Raw genomic sequence first — 18,916 nt, 5'->3', positions numbered from 1 at the left:
TCTCTCATGAATTGTAATAGAGCTGTGAAAGAAAAATCCCGGAGCAAGATTTTCACCGCTTCGACATTTGCACCAAGCGTTTTCCGTGGATATGTGCTAGTAAACAGTAACAGAAGAAAAAGATGAAGAAGCCCCTCTCTGCTTGTCCAGTGTGAACACCATAGGCTAAATGAAAATACAAGTAAGTCTTAAACATACATTCTTGGACGTGTGTCACATGCCCAGTGTGAATGTAGCTTTAGACTCAGTCATGTAACTTTTGTTTAGCAACAAACTTTGTATTAACACACTTTAGCTCAGTTATATGCTGACTAGGTCCTATTATGGAGTGAAAAGAGTTTTTAGTGAAGAGGCACCAGAAAATGCTACGGTCAAACAAAGAAAAACAAACATATATTACCAAATATGTTCCATTAAACATAGTTTAATGACTATCTAACACAGACAATATAGAATAGATGCCACCAACAGAAACGGGAGAACATAAAAACCTAAAGCACAAGAAAAACGTTATGAAAGAGATGTATGATAATGTACCTGCCATAGCATATGAAAGAATGTCAGGGATTCGTGCAAACCTGTTCAAGCAATTTATTTTTAATAGTTGAACATCACAGGTGCTTCAGCTTTTATTTTTAGACAGGGTCAACAATGAAACTCAACGCGTATCTTATAAGACCAACAGCTAAATCGGGGAATATAGCAGCTCATTGTAGATTAGAGATATCATTTGGTTCCTTTGGAGCTTTGACAAGTGAGAGGAGAACAGCAAACACAATTAGAAAGGCTGCTTATAGCGAGACTTCATCATATAGCTATAGTGAAACCTGCTTATTGAATAAGATATGTTCACACATCTTGAAAAACAAAGAGGTCTCACAAGACATTAACCAGCATGAATCAGCCCATCTCCAAGCTGCCATGCAGCCACTTAAAACATTTATGTGGATTTGTCTTCCTGAAGGCCAATGTAGGCAATAACCGGAGGAAAAAAAATTACGTGAACAAAAGGAAGAACACATATCAAAGGTAAAGGAGGTGGCTGACACCCGTGTGACACGTTTCCTTTCAGCACAGTGCTTAATTCTCCTCTCTCTCTCCTGAGGAACATGTACCTTGTCTTGAAGAGGTCACATTTGACTGTTGTCAACAGGGCTGTTTAGAAAAAAAAAAGCCTGCTTCCTGTTCTGTCTCATATCTGCTGTGCTTTTCCTCAGACGAGGGGAAGAAGTCGAAGCAGTCCAGGAATGAATTACGTGCTGCGTTAAATGCAAAAGCCAGCCAGCGGTCAAAAATCAAAGCAAAAAGGGTGAAACTTAAAACTGTAATTCTGTAAACCATCATTATGCTCTAAGGTAATGAGGACACACTTAGCTGAATGGCTAACAGTCTGATTGAGAAGTTGAAAAAGAGCTATACAGACCAAATAAACCATGCTGATTTCAGCATGAAAAGGCATGACTTTAACAGGCGTACGTGTGTGTGCGTGCGTGCGTGCGTGCGTGCGTGCGTGCGTGCGTGCGTGTGCATGCGGGTGATGGGAGGGATGTTGGGTAGCAAAGAGCAATAGTGCCACACATATTACATATTATATATGGTGTTTAATTCTATTACTAAATGGGAAATTTTGTCACAAAGACAGGAATAGTTAAGTTCTTGTATGTGAGGATTTGGAGATAGTGTTGTACTAAAAGTGCTACAGTAAGACTCCAATTTGTCATTATTACTGGGCCTGCAGTCAAACTGATTTAAAAGAAATTCATGTTTTCAGAAACTCAATGGGAGGACAAAAACATTCTCTTCCATCAGTATTTAATATGAATCATTTCTAAACTATCTGTTGACAAATATTAGGAAACAAATTCATAAATGTTCCAGGAAGGATTTGACTATTTTTTCTTAAAGGATTTTCATTCACATCATGGTTTAAAAAGATGTTTTATTTCTCTGGTCACGTGCAAGTACAAATGACCAACCAGTCATTAACATCTTTTCTGTTGTTTCAGTCACATTTGTTAAAAACACAAGATCTCATCAAAATGTAGGACTACCAACCCAGTCTAAATACATACATTTAATTTTTGAACTAATTTTGAATTTTTGAGATCTCTTAAAAATCTTAAAGTCCCTTTCCAATCAACTTTTGATCTATTTTCAAAGTGTTCTCAGTGGCCTTTAATCATGATTCTTAACCTGCATCGTTTTCTAGGACATAGTTTCTACAGAGCGGCACTAGCCTCTGAGTTGTATTGGTCTGACTGTTCGAGCAGAGCGGCTCCGCCCCACTTTCCCCCCTTTTTTGAATTAAAAAGTTCTTTAGTACAATAATCATTTCAAAAATTTTTTTTTCCACAAAGCCCAGTCAACAGTTGTATTTACAGTCAAGATTTATTCTTAACTGCATTTAACTGTTCTAACGATTCATTTTAACAACGACTGATATCATAATTTGTGGTTGCATCCAATTTATAGTCGATTTTAGTTAAATTAAAATGATCCGATTGACTGACCTAAAATCAATTAAGGACATATTGAGGCAAAACTTCAACAAGTGTGACTCAGATAAATACCTGGGTACTGAACAGTGCAAGTGAAGTTTTCCTGATTCCATGTATTGAGAATCAAGTGTAATTAAATATTTGTACAAACAAAAATGATTATTTTCAACAACAATGATAACAATGGTAAGTTCATTCCCATTTTAGTTCCATGAAGTTCACCCCATTGTTTTTCCACATCAAATAATTTGGAAAGGAACATTATTAGAACAATTTACCACACTGTATGGTCACTTCTTTGCAAAATTCAAATTGTTTCCACAGGGGAAGGGGAGGGGCTAGTGCTCAGAGCGTAGGTTTATAGAGGAACACTCAGAAATGCGTGAACGGATCAAAATGCCATTTTGGGGTTTATTTTTGTGAGGAATGAACATTATAATACACTTAGAATCTCAGAAAATTGATTTTGCATGGTATAAGCCCTTTAATATCTGCCATCCATCGTCAGATAAACCCCACAAGAACATGTTAAAAACACCAAAAACACCTTTTTTATCGAAGTGGGTCTATTGATATATTTTAGGGAAAGTGTAACACCTATAGATTCTCTCTAAAATAACAGTTTCCAATACACAGAAAAAGAGTTTACAAATGTATCTTTCACCCTTGCTTTCAAGCTTTTCAGGAGCAGTGGTTGAAGAAGCCAGCAATCACCAGTCTCCTGGGTCCTAATGTTCAAATCACTGAGCTGAAACTGCCTCAGAGTGCACTAATTACACTCCGTGAAGAAAGCTGCAGAGCTTTTGCCGGCTGTCACAACAGAGGCTGCCTATAAAGATCTCATCACCAGGGTGTCATCCAGGATCCACAGTTCTGAGTTCAGTCTGGGGCATCTAAAAATGCCTGCTCTTTGAAGATTATCCTGACAATTAGGCGTAAGTGATTGACATAATGCTTCATATTTATAGTTTTGGTGACAAATTTTTGGAGTACTTTCAGTTTGGGCTTGACTTAGGAAAACACAAACTGAAGTCTGTAACTTTCCGGCCACTTTAAGAACAGCTGAATTGTACGTTTATAAATAGAAATAAGCCCACAGGTGATGTTGAATTACCAATGAAGCCAGGGTTTGTGCAGATTGCTTTCATTAAAAAAGAAAAAAAAAAGTAACTCAAATTCAAAAACATGCCAAATATGGCAGATTGGGCAAGAGCAAACAACGTAAACATTTCAATGAGTCCACCCACCAGCCCCCCCAAAAAAACATGGCTTCAACAACACATGGATTCAAGTTGTTAAACTCCTCCCCCCAATTGACATGAACAGAATAGATAGCTTTTAAAGGCACTGATGTTTTTGAGAGCAGACGATTCTGTCGCAGAGAAAAGCGACTTTGCATTGTTAAGTAACAAATTAGTAATATGTTGCAAATCGGCACAAAGCCGATATGAAAAGCTGCTCTTTTCTTTTCTTTTTTTTTTTCGCCGCTCTTTTCAACATCAAAATCTGGTGGTCACGTTGATCGCGTCAACACCCAAGGAGATACAATTAAATTCAGTTCAATTCAATTTTATTTGTATAGCCCAAAATCACAACAACAGTCGTCTCGATGGGCTTCGAAGTAAAACATGAACTCAAAAGGATCACGAATACAAAGAGTTCAATAGGAAAATACCAAAATGAACTAACAGACTGACTAAGCTATACAAGTGAGGCAGTTTACTTGAAGTTTACTTTTATATCCCATCTATATTGCAAATTTAAAATGTTCCTATTATCTTATTCAGCGAGTATACTTCAAATACTACATGCACATGGCCTAGTATACGTGCCTTAATTAGGTTCACTTACTGAAACAATCGTTAGGTATTCTACTTTTGCTAAGGAAAGCTTTCCTCAAGTATTTTTATTTTCATTTTGTTTAATGAAAGATTTGTGCTCTTGTACCAATGGATGACCTTTTTTTTAATAAAGCTCTAATCCTGTCAAATTGCTTCAAATTTGACTAAAAGCAAAACCAAAATAGGTTAATGAAAAAGGACATTTCAACACTTCTTTAACACAATCCCTGACAGCTGGCATGAGGTGTTTCTGCTCATTTTAGTGGGCACCAAATATGTCTCTGGTTATTACAGGCAGATATGTCAACTATGGTCCCAGTGGTTCTTTAAAGGTTTGTGTGGTTGGTTCAAATGGAACTTTGTTAACCACTGGTATGCTGCTGTGTCATTTTTAGAGGAAGAAGAATAAAACAACAACAACAACAACAGCCTCTTCCCAAACCTTCAACACATGCATTATTTCCTCTTTTTATTTCACTTTCAGAAAATGTTACATTCAACGTGCCAATTCATACCTGCAGGGTTTGAGCCTTTTTTAAATTTTATTTAGATATAATTTTCTAATCTTGGGATACATTAGACGAGACATCCATTGATAGACATCACAACAGAAAAGAGCAAAAACTTACAACTGCTACTCTGACACAAGCATTGATATTAGTGTTTAGACATGCTCTATACCAATTAATGTATACCAGAACTGCAGCGAGACAGTTAGGTGTGATGTCACCCCTAAATAATGTCTTACCTCCTGCTCCAGCAAAAGGAAGCCAATTCAATCACCATTGGATGTTTGAAGCGAGTCGACAGTGATTGGTCTGAGTCGAACTCTACTCTACTACTGTCGCCAAACAGGAGTGAGCATGGTCAAAGTCCACACCCCTTACACTGAAAGTGGCTCAGGAGGATCTGTCAATCAAAGGTTGAAGGTTCGAGGCCAGCACATGCTTTTATTGAAGCATCCAATTGGTCAGATTATAACATGAAGAAATATCATGCAAAATTTTAGGATTAGCAAGAACATGTTAAAAAAGGTACTAGAGCAAATATGATTATTCTGACAAATAGAATGACTGAGTAATAGCTGTTTATTTCTTAATAGAAGTCTATGGGATTTTGGCTTCTTGGAACCAATGGGTACTTCCTGTTTGGAATGTGAGAGGGGAGGGGTCAATTAGTCCAACATATGCAGTCACTGCTTCACACCTGCATCTCAGATAACTTTTGTCCAGCAAAGTTTATGATGTCACAACCCGAATTTTAGGGCAGTGTTTTAGTATTATAAATTATTTAAAAAAAACAGTATTATAACTTTGGTGATGGTAAATAACATATCAGCCTCAGAGTCTGCTCAAGTAAAAAGCTATAAAGATCTCTGTCTGGTGCAATAAGCTTTAAGAGAAGTTGTTCAGTTCAACTGAGACAGCAAGGACACTCAGAGGTAAAACACCCCGTTAAACATTTGGATCAATATTAACGTGACTTCCATTTCATGCTTGCCCAATTCCAATCACCTAACAATATAGTCTGATACGGGGTGGAGGCCAGCTGCAACACGGCAGGTTATTACAGGCAAAAGGGCAAAGACAAAAAGTGCTGGCTAAGCTGTCAGCACTGCTAATAGACAATGAAGCAGAGTTTAACCTCCCATCAGTTCACATGCTCTGGCACGCACACACACATATCACAGATGCATGAATAAAAATAAAAATAAAGTGTAATATAGATTAAAATAAATTGTAAATAATTCATTCAGCTCTATATCCTTTTTAATAAGCTGTGTGGGACAGTGTTCGTTCTGTTCAGGACTTGGCCCTGATGATTAAAAAAAGAAGAAAGAAAAAAAACTTGTCCCAAAGTAAGTCTAACTTTAAAAGACAAATTGAAAGATTTTTGTCTTTGGCTACAAAAAAGAAAAAAAAAAAACAATGAGTGAGTTGGACGTGATATTCCTCAGAAATCCTAATAAACAACATAATCCAGCTTCTAAAATAGGAAACCAAATAGCTTTGTTCCTTTTTTTTTTATCAAAGAAGTCTTGATCTTTTAAAAACACGACGTATAAAGCACTTATTGAGTTGTTTATGAAAATGTGTCACAATCCTGTCACTTTACCCATCAAGTCAGTTTAAAAGACTGTCAATTATTCCAACTGCTAAATAGTTGCCCCTCAAACAGTTTAACCGATAAGTGAAACGTGTCGTCATATTTAAAAAAGATTGAAAAAATATTTTTTTAAAGCCCCGATTTTAAATATCGACCGAGGTTAAGTACAGCCAGAGACTTACTGAAAGGTTGCAGAGTATCCTGACAGAGAACATATTTGCATGTTACGACAGCAAACCAACTTTTCAGCCTATTTAACAAGGTTATCTGCAAAAAAATACATAAAATAAAATAAAGCATGTCTTTATCTCAATAGCACAATAATTAAAAATGCCACGCTACTTTTAAAACTGCCTACTGTCACTGCCAGAATATCTAATGAAATTCCAGCAAAGAACAAAAAAGATGATTTTCATTTTAACTCCAAAATGAAACTTGGCCTCTGCTGTGCGATCACATCAAAGCCTGCCGGAAAAAAAGCCTGAAGAAGCAGCTCACCTTTTCCAGTGAGCCTTTCAACTGCAGGCAATCTCTTTCACTTGTCAGGTTTATACATTATTCTGCTCATTAAAACTACCTCATGCCAGCAGGACCTCAACAAGTTTTCAGTCAACCACCATAACAATTTAGTGCCAGACAGCAGCTAAAAAAAAAGACTAAAGACTGAAAAAGATTCAGGTGTCATAATAGTCACAAAAATCAAAACAGATAATATATCACACAAACAACATTTGGAGTGAAATGTGCAGCAAATGTATCCAATGTATAATCCTAACGCATAGATTTGGCATTGCAAGAAAACTATACAAACATGAGGTTTTTATGGTGCAGTTTTCTTAAAAAAAACACAGCTTTATTTTTTATGAGATTGACTTTTAAAGATATAAAAGCAAGGATTTTGAGGGATAAAAAAAACACAATATGAAAGTTTTTATCACAGCTAACCCTCTTGAAAGCAAGAAAAGAAGATTTGACATTTATAATGTTTCAGTCTCTTTTATTTATCTCTGAATGTGTTTATAGAAGAAAACACATGTATTCTGTGCCATCCTAACTGCAGTATTTACGGTCTCAAATTAAACAAAACCCATCAAAAATAATTGTTTTCTTTTGGTCTATACCCAGAAAATGGAGTACTGTAGGTTTTACATTTAACAGTTACTCTAAAACACAGATTCTTTATTTAGCCTATTAAGCCCTTATTTAAATAATTTGAAATGTATCTCATTATCTCTCCCCCACTAAAGTGAGATGTGAAGTAAAAGTCAGGCGCAGAATGCTGCAAGATGGGAGGAGAGTTTCCCACTGATGTTTTGATCTGTTTTAGTGGTTTGCTGGTATTTATTTTCTGACAGGCGCTGTTGATGCAATGCAATGCAATTTCTTTCCCCAAGATGCTCAACTTTGCAAAAACTTACTTTTTCTTTTGGTTTTGATTTTTATAGCCCAAAGCTTCTAAAATCAGACTTTTAGGTTAGGTTATTGTTTTCAACAGAGCAAGTTCATAACCTAATGCTTGCAAAAATAATAATGCATCATAAAAACAGTTTGGAATCTAAACTAAAGCAGTAAGGAAAAGTGCTGTTAGCACATCTTTCTAATCTTATACACTTTTACGGTTAGTTACAGTAAATCTTTTTCGATTATTTTTTCAGATGTCAACATAAATAGAAGAAATGTGTTTTCTTTTATTAAAACTCTTTAAATTGCATTTGTCCAAAAACACAGAAGCACAAATGCAAGACTATTTTACTGCTTCCACATGATTTGAATGTAAAGTTGGATGTAAAATTGAACACCAAATGAACTAATGATCATTGAGTTAGCTACACTGTAAAACAACAACAGTTAAAGCTTTGCTTGTTTGATTGTCTGATGCATAAAGAGTAAAGCACTAGTAATGTTGTACCAGTAAAGCCATTGCACAGCAAGCAGGATTAATACCAAATACAAACGTTCAATCTGCAGCCAAAGGTCAAGTTTTCTGGAAAAATACTGAATGGAAAGATGAGACGAAATCACAGCTGGTTCAGTCTTTGTGCCCACATTCATGTTTACTGCAAAAACTCAACAAAACTAAACCAAGAGTTTAAAATAACATACATTCAAAGGATTACACAGTATTGACGAGGTTTGAGTTTTTTTCTACTTTGCAGTCAGTGAAACTTGACACCTAACAGTAACTTGTTTAACTATGTTCTAGGGATGTAAAGGATATAAAAATCAATATAGCACTGAGAGTAACAGCAGTATCGGTTCAAAACCACAGAAATGAACATGATGATGTTGGTAAAAAGGTATAAAATCGATATGGAAGTAAATAATTGGTTTATGGCAAACTTTGTCAGTCTCTCTTCCTGTTGTGCTCTTCGCTGTTTGCATTCTTATGTACATGTGATGTATGCAAAAAAATGTCCAATCACAAGCTTGCTTCAACCATGTCAGGTGAAGTTCAATCGGCTGAAGGTGAATCACATTGTGTGTTGCGTGCACTAAACATATGAAAACCTTTTTTATTTACAACTCATCAAACTATACCTGAATAAATTGAAATGACACACTTTTATTTAGCCACAAAGAACAAAACAGTCTAAAAGACCCAAAATTCCAGGTTTTTAAGTCAAAGACATTTATTTTTGTCAGTAGAAATAAAAAGTGCCGGTAAGAAAATTTAAAAGTTTTAAATGCTAAATAAATAAATACCTAGACTGAATCCATCTAGGTTAAAAAGTTTGTGGTGCCAAAAAGTTAGTATCGATTCATGGACCAAGTATTCAGATGCAAATGGACTCATGTGAGAGGAAAAGACACACAACCTATGATCACATCTGAAAGGTTACATTCTAGAGAAAGTGTAGACCAGCTGCAGATTACTTGGATCAGGTTTGATCAGTCAATCAGAATGTAGAAACACTTGAGTCAGCTAATCGGCAGCAAGGAGGAAAGGGAGAACTGGAAAAAAGACAAAGTGGTAGGTCTCACACATGGGCAGCCCTGGTGTAGGCAGATGGTCAGACTGTAGACCTCAGCAAAAAAAAAAAAAAAAAAAAAAATGCCTGAAAACTTTCATTTAATAAAACAAAATAACAAAAAAATGGGTCAAAACAAGACATAAAAAAAAATCATACATGAAAGTCTACTTTGACTTCTTGCTGTTAAAAGTTTATGTTCTAGGAATAAAATCCTGGAAATATTTGACATTATTTTTATTTTTTGCTTCATTTTATAAAATACCAGCAATAAAATACAGAACAGACCAAAAGTTTGGACACACCTTTCCATTCATTTCAATGAGAAGGTGTGTCTGTACTGTATACTGTATTTTGCAGATTTTGTTATTGCTGAATATCTTCAACCATCCAGTGTTTTTGTGATGTTTAAAACAAAACAATAAAACAATGGATGTAAAGACTTTTGCAACTGATATATTGCACTCACCATACTCCTGCAAGGATTTGCATGCAACATCTAAGTGGGTGGAGCCATATGGGTTTCTGACAAATCTTCTCCGCCGCCGCAGGTCATCTTCCCAGTAATCGAGACGCCAGAAATCTTGTAGCCGACTGTTGAAAAAGACAAGGGAAACGATGGTTTAGACAAAGCCAATTTCCCGCTGCTACTTTCTTATCACATCTGAGAAGGAAAATCAGGCCACAGATAGCAGACTTTAGTAAGTAGAGTACAGGCATGCGCCGGAGAGGCCCCAGTTATGTTGGCTTTGCTAAAGCCCAGGCACTAGAACAGCGGGGAGAAGCAGCAACCACTGCACCCATAAATCACAGGCACCCCCATTTACAAATACAGCTTCAAATTACAAGTATAAATGGCACAGCTTGCCTCCTTTTTTTTAACAATGTTTTTTAACAAGTCTTGTAAATCAAAGGTAAGAACCTCGATGCAGACAGCGTGGAGTTTAATGATCGGGGTCTTGGGGCGGTTGAGGCATGAGCCTATAAAACAAAGCCCCCTCCCATTGCTGCATATGTGCAACCATGATTAAAATAATGTGCTGAAATATTCATTGAAATGATTCCCAGGGCCCTGGAGCAATCCAATTGAAAATTGCATTTTTATTCATTATTAATAACAGTGAATTAGGGCAGTAAAAGAGAAGAAAGAAAAAGAAAAAAAAGCTCCTCCAGCATGTGGTAACCATCTTTGTAAATGATTATTCCAACATAAGTGAGGACCCGGGATAATTCTATAGCTTGCAGCAAATGCAAACCATTCAGCAAAAAAGACGAGTGATTCTTTTTCTAACTGTGCACAAACCTTTGTTTCCTCTGCAAGGTATAAAAAAGTCTGCTAGACTGCTTTAAAGGGAATTCTACAAAAACAGTGCTTAATTGAAAAAAAAACATCTGAAATTCATTCGATCTCTAAAGCAGTTCTCTTCAGTTATTATCGAATATGTTGTTTTTACCCTTTACAATAAAAACTGGATTTGAACCTGCGCTCCAATAAAACCTTGGATCACTCTTGTGTTTTCAAATCCAAGTGGAAATTTTGCAGCATGGTTACAGTAAGTCTCTGGCAGGCAGCCATCACTTTCACTGTTATAGTTTCTGCCCCCTTTCCTGCCACAGCACCAAAAGCAGTCTAAACAGATTAAAGTGTTACAGAGGATCACATCTCAAAATACATCCTGCTTCTTGCTTGAATAGAATATCTAGCGTTGTCAGAAATCAAGAGGCTCAGGAGACTTAGCTGGGCTCTGACATCAACAAGAGCTCAGTTTCGGTTAAGTATCAATCATAAGTGAACATATGTGAGCGTGTGCGCTCAAGTGTGTATGTGTTGTATCAACGTAGTATTATGAGTATGCAAAGCAAGGCTGAATGCCTTGAGCTTGTCCCCTGCCAATCTTGCCCCAAAGCTTATGTGAGATGAAGAGAGATGTCAGTGGGTGGAAAAGAGACACCCACCTAAATGATATTGTAAATGCAAGATTACACAGTGTGAAAAAATGCAAATCCACTGGAGGCAACCGGGCGATTATTGCCAAAGATTATTTCCCTTTAAGTCTTAGCCCAAGTAAGAGGGCAGATACTGGTGGATGGTAAATCTGAAGTTTTTTAAAGATTTGCATACCTTGGCAATGCCCAGATTTACTGAGCAACATTGGTCATTTAAAGACCCACTCTAAAAGAAAATGTGGTTTTGTTGTTTTTAACATCATCTTGCAGCATTTTTCTAATCTTCTTCCTCTTTCGGCTTCTCCCATCAGGGGTCGCCACAGCGAACAAGTCGCATGGTAAATTTGGCAATGTTTTACGCCGGATGCCCTTCCTGACGCAACCTTCCCAAACCGGGCTTGGGACCGGCACAGAGGTAGAGAAGGGAACAGGGAGCAGCCCGGAGTCGAACCCTGGTTTCACGGACGGAAGGCGGCGCAAACCAGCACGAGCTAAACTGGCTCCTTGCAGCATTTTTCTAATGACATATTTAAATAAAGTGAAGCTTTACTTATGGCTTTTAGTGTTTTTACTTTTTACTTTATTTAATTTTATTATTACGCATAACATACGTTATGTCATAACAGTGTACATAAGTTATTACTTTTTTTACTTTTCCTATTTTTGCACATTTTGTATTTGTATTTTTGCACATTTTTAAACACCCCTCATTCTCTTTTGCACATTGCTATCATTCTTCTCTGCTTTTTGAACTGCTGTAGCAATTGAATTTCCCCTATGTGGGATCAATAAAGAATATCTCATCTATCATCTCTTAAAATTGCATTTCTGAGTATTTCTTTTTTTCAAATTGTTGTGAATCAGGAGCAGACAACAAAATGGAGTTGGAATAAGCTTGTAGGTGTGACGTACAAGCAACAATCGGCGGGCCACAAGCTTCCTGCAACTCTCCATTCTGATGCATCCACTTGTAGGCGACTCAATCCATGTATGTCTATGTTTTCCTTGTCTGACCTTGCATCTAGCTCACAACTGTACTGCTGTATAGCTCCAAAATCGATTGCCATTTTTGTTGCACTGGTACTGCTAGGATGGGGGTTTGATTGGTTGTAAGCTAGCACGAGAGAGTGTAAACAAAGGGATGATGGGAAATGAGGCAGGCTTACTACTGCCCACAACTTAGAAGCTAATTTCTAAGGAACTCCTGCTGCTCTGCAGAAACAATGCCCTAGAAAATAAAACTTAAAAAAAATGTGTCTAAAAATGGCATAATCATAATTAAAAGAACACCGGGAACACTTTTAAAATAAACTAAAAGATGATCGGAGAGGGACTTTAAGAGGAGTTAAAGCCAAGCCTCTGAGAGCAAATGAACATGCAAAGCCTTCAGGTTACAAAGACTGATTAATGGCTCAGAGGGCAATAATCTGATGTCCCAGGAAAATTGGCTTTGTTTGTAGCAATCCATTTTGCTGTTGGAGCGGCACCTGCAATAAGTGAAAGTAGAAGCTCAGCACAAGACTAGAGAAGGAACTTCTTCTTCAGGGTGGTCCAAAACTGCTCAGAAGGATTGATGGAGATGTAAAGCAGAGTAATCCTGAACTCCCAGCCAAAGATTGGCAGCAGTTCAACTGAGAACATCTCAGTGATTTATAAGTACTTTTGGGAATAAGACAAAAAGTTTTTAATTTTCGCAAATAATTTTTTCATGGACATAGTTGCATGAAGCTTAAATGTCCATAATGAACTTTTATTGAATTTGGCAAACAAATGCTTACCATTCTGCTTAATAATTTATCAGTAAGTCTTACAGACACACGATTCTTCAGTTATTTACAGGCTTAGATGATGATTTTTTAATAAAGGCAATAAAAGACAAATCTTGCCTCAGAAACCTTAATAGAAAGATAGCAAGCAGCCTGTACTGCCGATGTAACAAATTGCCTATGCAATAGGATTCATTAGGCAGAGTTGGTTTGAGACCTCCCCATTTCACACATCAAATGTGTCTGGCTTCGTGACAACCATAAAAAATTGCTCTAAGCCGGCCCTCTAGAAACTGGCAAAATTTATTAGCTCCATCACCCATCAATCCTCCAAATGGATTTCAAACCGCATTTTAAAAGCTAATTTTCCAGCACTGATAACCTACAGGAAACAGCAGAACCATCATTCATGGAAGCTTTCAGACTTGCTAAGTGCAGGAGGATAAATGTGCAAAGGATGTATCGTCTATTCTCTTCTCTTTCAAATAGACATTTAAAGCACGTCGTCCCTCAAGAAGCTAGAGTTGAGGTGTGTTTTTTTTTTTTTTTTTGGTTTGCTGGGTTTAAAGCGCAATCATACCAAAAGGACTGGGTTTGGTTTAAAAAAAATAGACAAAAATGACTAGTTCTTTTCAAAACAAGACAAAACGGGGACACAATTACTGATTTAGCAAATTACATTATTTTAGGAAAGAAAAAAAAATGCTGCCAAGGCTGTTGTGTTGGAAGGTGATATTTTCTTTGTCCTTTTCTGCCATTTGGTTACTTTTCAATCATTTTGAAACACAATTTTGAAGCATTGAAAGGATCCAAAATGCCAAGAAACACACCTTATACAATAATACAGAAATTAAATATTCAAAAAATAGAAACGCTAGTCAAGTTAATTTAGAGGGGACTGTTAAAGTCCTAATGTGGAAGGAAATCTGTTTCGAAATGAAATCCATGCTGCCACAATAAGAGTTTCTCGTCGGACTTATTTTATTCTGAAATTCAGCAATAGTGACTTTCAAGTCAGTTAAACCAGAACAGGTGAAAAAAAGAGTGGATCAAACAGGATGGAAAAGGCTTGAAGTTCTTGTGATGAAAGATTCTTTTATTTCTTGTTCTATTTATGGTCAATGGGGATTTATGTGCAGCGGTCAGCAGGAAGGACAGGGACAAGCTGATTCAATAAAAGCTATCAAACTTCTTTTTCACAGATGCTAATAGTACTATGAATAAGGGGCGATTATAATAAATGCCTCTAATCAGTGACAGTTCTTTTCAAAAGCCCAGAGACTGGCTTGTGTCACACAGAGACACTGAGGACATTGCTTTTAACTCTGAGGACAAGCGGTCTATTCTTTTTTTTACCAAGCATCCCAACAGACCAACATTCAGCCCCTTAGGAGGAAACAATGAACTTGTTGGAGACCCATACGTCACTGCATTTCAAATTTTTTTAAAACTTAATTTGTTGAATTTCTAGAAGTTAAAATGCAACAAAAATGGAGGCTTAATGAGCAGTCAAAATTAAAGACTTCTATTAAATTAATTTTCCTTTGCTCGTGCACACATTTAACCCACATGCGTTGTGCATGTCTGCCAAATATATATTACTAAAATAAATGTGTCATTATGCTTTTACCCATGTAACTAATGGCCATAGTGAAACAATATTTAGTATAACAAGTAAAAAAACTAAAAACAGTAGAGTTCTGTACAGAAGCCATTCTTTTTTTTTTTTTAAAAGAAGCCAAGTTGTCTTGTACATTTTTGGGTGTTATTAAGTTTTATTCTGCTATTTATGAATCATCATTTTGTTTCAGTTGTACATGGTTTATTGTCGTTTATAGAAAAAAAAATGCTTATAGGCCCAAAATGAAAATGTCAAAGTAAAACAGGAGTGTTTATAACAAGGTACCCTAACCCTAAATGTTTTATTACTTATCTTTGTATATTTAACAGATGATTTGGGAAAGATGTCAAAAATAAAAGTTAAGCAGCCATTAGATTCTGTTATTGAGCCAAAAATGTATTATCCATCAATTTTCTTAACTCGCTGCATCCCTTTTGGGGTCACAGGGTTGCCGGAGCCTGTCCTTGCTACAGTTGGGCAAAGACGGGGTTCACCTTGGACAGGTTGCCATTTATTTGCAAGGCCACACCATCACTCGCACATGCACACCTATAACTGCAGAGGAGAAACTATTCAAAGGCCTAGATATTCACAAAAACAACAAGAACTTCAGAAAGTGTGGCTGCTTGGATTTAAAGTACAGGAATTTGAACAGCAATGTATGTACTTTCCTAATAATAAGAGCATTAAACATGAAAGTCTTTTTGTCAGCAAAAATTTAAACCAAAGCCATGTGAAAATATTTTCTTCCATTATCTTTGCATTAGTCTTTCTGGTATGATGCCACACATGACAAAAAAAAAAAAATCATATGTACCACAACATGAGACTGGCAGCCATATGGGGACGCACCAGCTTTGTTCAAAGCCGCCTATAAAGTTAGAAAAATATGCACAGCAATTTCCTCAATGAAAACAAATCAGGTTTGATCATCTCTGTTGGGTTCCAAATGTTTAGTGTTTGTTAGGACATCATCATGGACATATTATCACAAAGGGCTAAAAAAAAAAGGTACAAAAGACTTTTATCGTCTTTTCTTTTACTTTTCATCACTACTCAACACTGCTGCAGACCAAAGGTTACAGAACAAAGATCCAAGATGTCATCAAAAAAAATTGAGAAGAGACACAGTGAAAAAGAGTGCTGGAAAAAGACAAAAAGGAAACAACACACATTAACTCCAGGTCATCTGGCGTAATGAAGAAAGACATACGGCCTCAGACGAAGGATAGGGAGCCACACTGGACTGTGGGTGAACTCCTTTGAATCACAAGCTCAGCGGGGCCAATTGTTCATGGGAAATGTGGCAGAGTCGAGCAATGCCCAGCTCAATTTCACCACCCAGTGAAATTAATGATTATGTGAACGGGCCTCTTTCCAAAGATAATTAGCACAATGTACAAGGTTAAGGGAGCCCTGAGGGACTAGGTCAAGAACAAAAGTGAGCAGAGAATATTTTAGAGAGCTAGAACAAAGAAGAAACAAAGAGAATTTAAATAAAAAATACCAGTCTTTTTTTTCTCAAAAGCAGGCTAAAAAGTGAATGAAACACTGGTGAATAACAAAACCGGTTCAGTGAACCAATTTCTAAAATATTTCCTTTAAATAAATAAAAAACAACAACAACTTTTAACAAAAAAAAAGAAAACGATTTAATTGCATAAACCTATCAAAAAATAATTTAAACAGTATTACATTTTCTTCTAGCAATCATTTCTCTCAGTGCCTAACAAAATATTCCATTTACCAACAAGAACATCTGAAACCACATATTGCAACTCGGGTTTTATTGCCTTTAAAATTCTCAGTGCTGTTTATTATTGTTTATCTTGTCAAACTCAGAGACAATAACCTTTGTGTTCTCCCCCAGAAGGGGATATCAGACATAAAGCCCTCATGGGCTGTACATCTCTCTGAAGGGGCCCACCCCCTAGTAATAGACTTCTATTACAATTGATAACCCTTTCACACAAGAAAAATACTCTGGGCACAAAGTGAATAAAAAGGTTCATTTCATCACAAAGTTATTATCCAGAGGCAGACTGTTACCATTCTTCACACGCAAGAGATGAAATTCACTGTTAGTCAAGGGAAACGGCTGTTTCACTGCCTTACCGCAGGATCAATACATGCCTCCATTTTCTGTCCTCTCCTTGGCCACAAAAAAGTAATTATACAGAAGAAATGTTGACAATCAATAGAGCAGTCAGGTAGGGTTAAGGTTTGCTGTGGAGGCTAGCAGACTCCTCTGTCAGCTGTCAATGATGCTGCCATCCTCGTGTGGGAAACAGAGGTTTGCATGCTTTGGCACTTTCCCGTCTGCCTTATGTCGCTTTGAAAAGACAAAAAATAAAAAATAATAATCAACATATTTTTATGTTTTGCTGCTAAATGAAACTATTTAAGTCCCACTTTTTTAATCAAAAGTGTCCCCAGTGATCTTTCAATTATGAGTATGTGGGCTTTAGCCAAAATACAAAAGAAAAAAAAAATTCTAGGACAGTTTCTGCAAAACTGCAGTAGTTCATTAGAAATTTGGCTTTTTTGTGGGTGGGAGTGTTGTTGTGAAATAACCCTTCCCTCATTTCCCATCATCCATATGTTTACAGGCTCTCCCGCTAGTTTACAGCCCCTCATAACCCCAACCTAACATTACTGGTGCAACAAAAATGGCGAGCAACATTGGAGCTATCCAGCCTCACAGTTCTGAGACAGATGCCAGCTCGGACAAGAAAAATAAAGACGTACATGGATCTATGGACGCATCAGAATGGAGCAGAGCAGGGAGATTGTGGCTTGCCTTGGTTACGTCTACATTACACTTACTACCTTTTTTAAAATGCATGTTTTTTGCATCTGCTCCTGATTCACAACAATTTGAGTAAAGAAATGCAACTTTAACATTTAAATGCCTTTTAGCATAAGAAAAATACCACAGGAACATGTTAAGAACACCAAAAACATCATAAGAGTTGGCCTTTAAGTAGTCCTTTGCTGAAAAAAAAGCTGTTTATGTCAGTCTTCAGTGCATTCATCAGTCTCGCCTTGACATCTACTTTCACTTTGGACGAGCCTGAACTTTATAATCCAGTGGCAGGGTGCAGAGGTCAACAGCAGAGGGGACCAGAGGGCAGGGAAAATCACTCTCTTGCTGGAAAGAACTCTGACATCCAATTTTCAAGTTGATTTATCAGTGTAAAGCTAAAATTGATAGTGTGTCATTACTGAGCAGAGAGCTGTCTCGGAGAGATGTATCAAAGTGTCCTCATTTTGATTTAGCACAGTGGATCAATACAACCCTATACTGTTTCAATTTGAGGGCTATTGATTTTTCTATGCTAACTCCATACAGGGGGACATTCATCATCAAGCAAGCATATAGTATGATCAAAGCAGCCACTGCAGGGTCTTATCTGCTTATTTTTTGGTCAGATCACATGACTGTGGAGCAGCTGGTTTGCAGGCTTGCACAGATTGTGACCTTGCAGCCGCCTGTTGTCGTACCTGCTGCAACACTATCTTCTAATGTAGTTTACTACACTTGCAGCAGGGTGTAAAATAAGGTGGCTCTCAGGGAGAAAAGTGATCAGAGATAATAAAAACCTGATATAAACATTTGCATTCACTAATATTAGTAAAGAAAATGACAAAAAGCATGTTAGTGTCTGTAAAATGCCTTTCCAAAAATAATTTGGTTGCCTGCACTAATGAAAAATAACCTTTGGCATATCTCCAGGCAGAACTCAGGATTTAAAGGTAAAGCAATTTCTGTGCATGAGGGTAAAAAACAAACACTTCAAGCTAAAATCCCTCTCTCCCCCCTTGTCTCATGAACTCACACACACACACACCAGCATAACAGTCACCTTAAAAAGCCTCAGGGCTTTATATTTTACAAGAGCAGCATAAATGGGAAAGTTAATGTAGCAGTGAATAAGACTAAGCTGCTGAACTGCAACCTTGCCTCAAGCTTATGAGCATATTGCATCATTTTTCTTCACCAGCAGGTTACCATTAAATTTGAATTTGTTGGAAGTTTTCTGGTATCATTTACAATGCAGCCAGGCTCACTATCCTTTTGTTTTAATGCAAATGCTATGCCTTCGAGAGGGACTTCATAAATATTTGAAGAAGGGCCTTGAATTCAACCCGCTGCATTTTTACATGT

General features: G+C 37.0%; 1 protein-coding gene across 3 annotated transcripts in view; it reads right to left on the bottom strand.

The window, feature by feature from the left end:
* The window catches only part of nbeab (neurobeachin b), a 215,555-nt gene that overhangs the window by 77,216 nt on the left and 119,423 nt on the right, over nt 1–18,916 (bottom strand). For all 3 annotated transcript variants that reach the window (XM_023961240.2, XM_023961236.2, XM_078956585.1), the window contains one exon: nt 9,884–10,008. In XM_023961240.2, the coding sequence (XP_023817008.1) occupies nt 9,884–10,008 (125 nt within the window). The remainder of the gene's footprint in view (nt 1–9,883; nt 10,009–18,916) is intronic.

This window comes from Oryzias latipes, chromosome 13 (genome assembly GCF_053564925.1).
Source record: "Oryzias latipes strain Hd-rR chromosome 13, Olatipes_Hd-rR_3.1".
Classification (NCBI taxonomy): Eukaryota; Metazoa; Chordata; class Actinopteri; order Beloniformes; family Adrianichthyidae; genus Oryzias; species Oryzias latipes.
The sequence above is the reverse complement of the archived record's forward strand: the minus strand, read 5'-3'. Positions and strand labels throughout refer to the sequence as shown.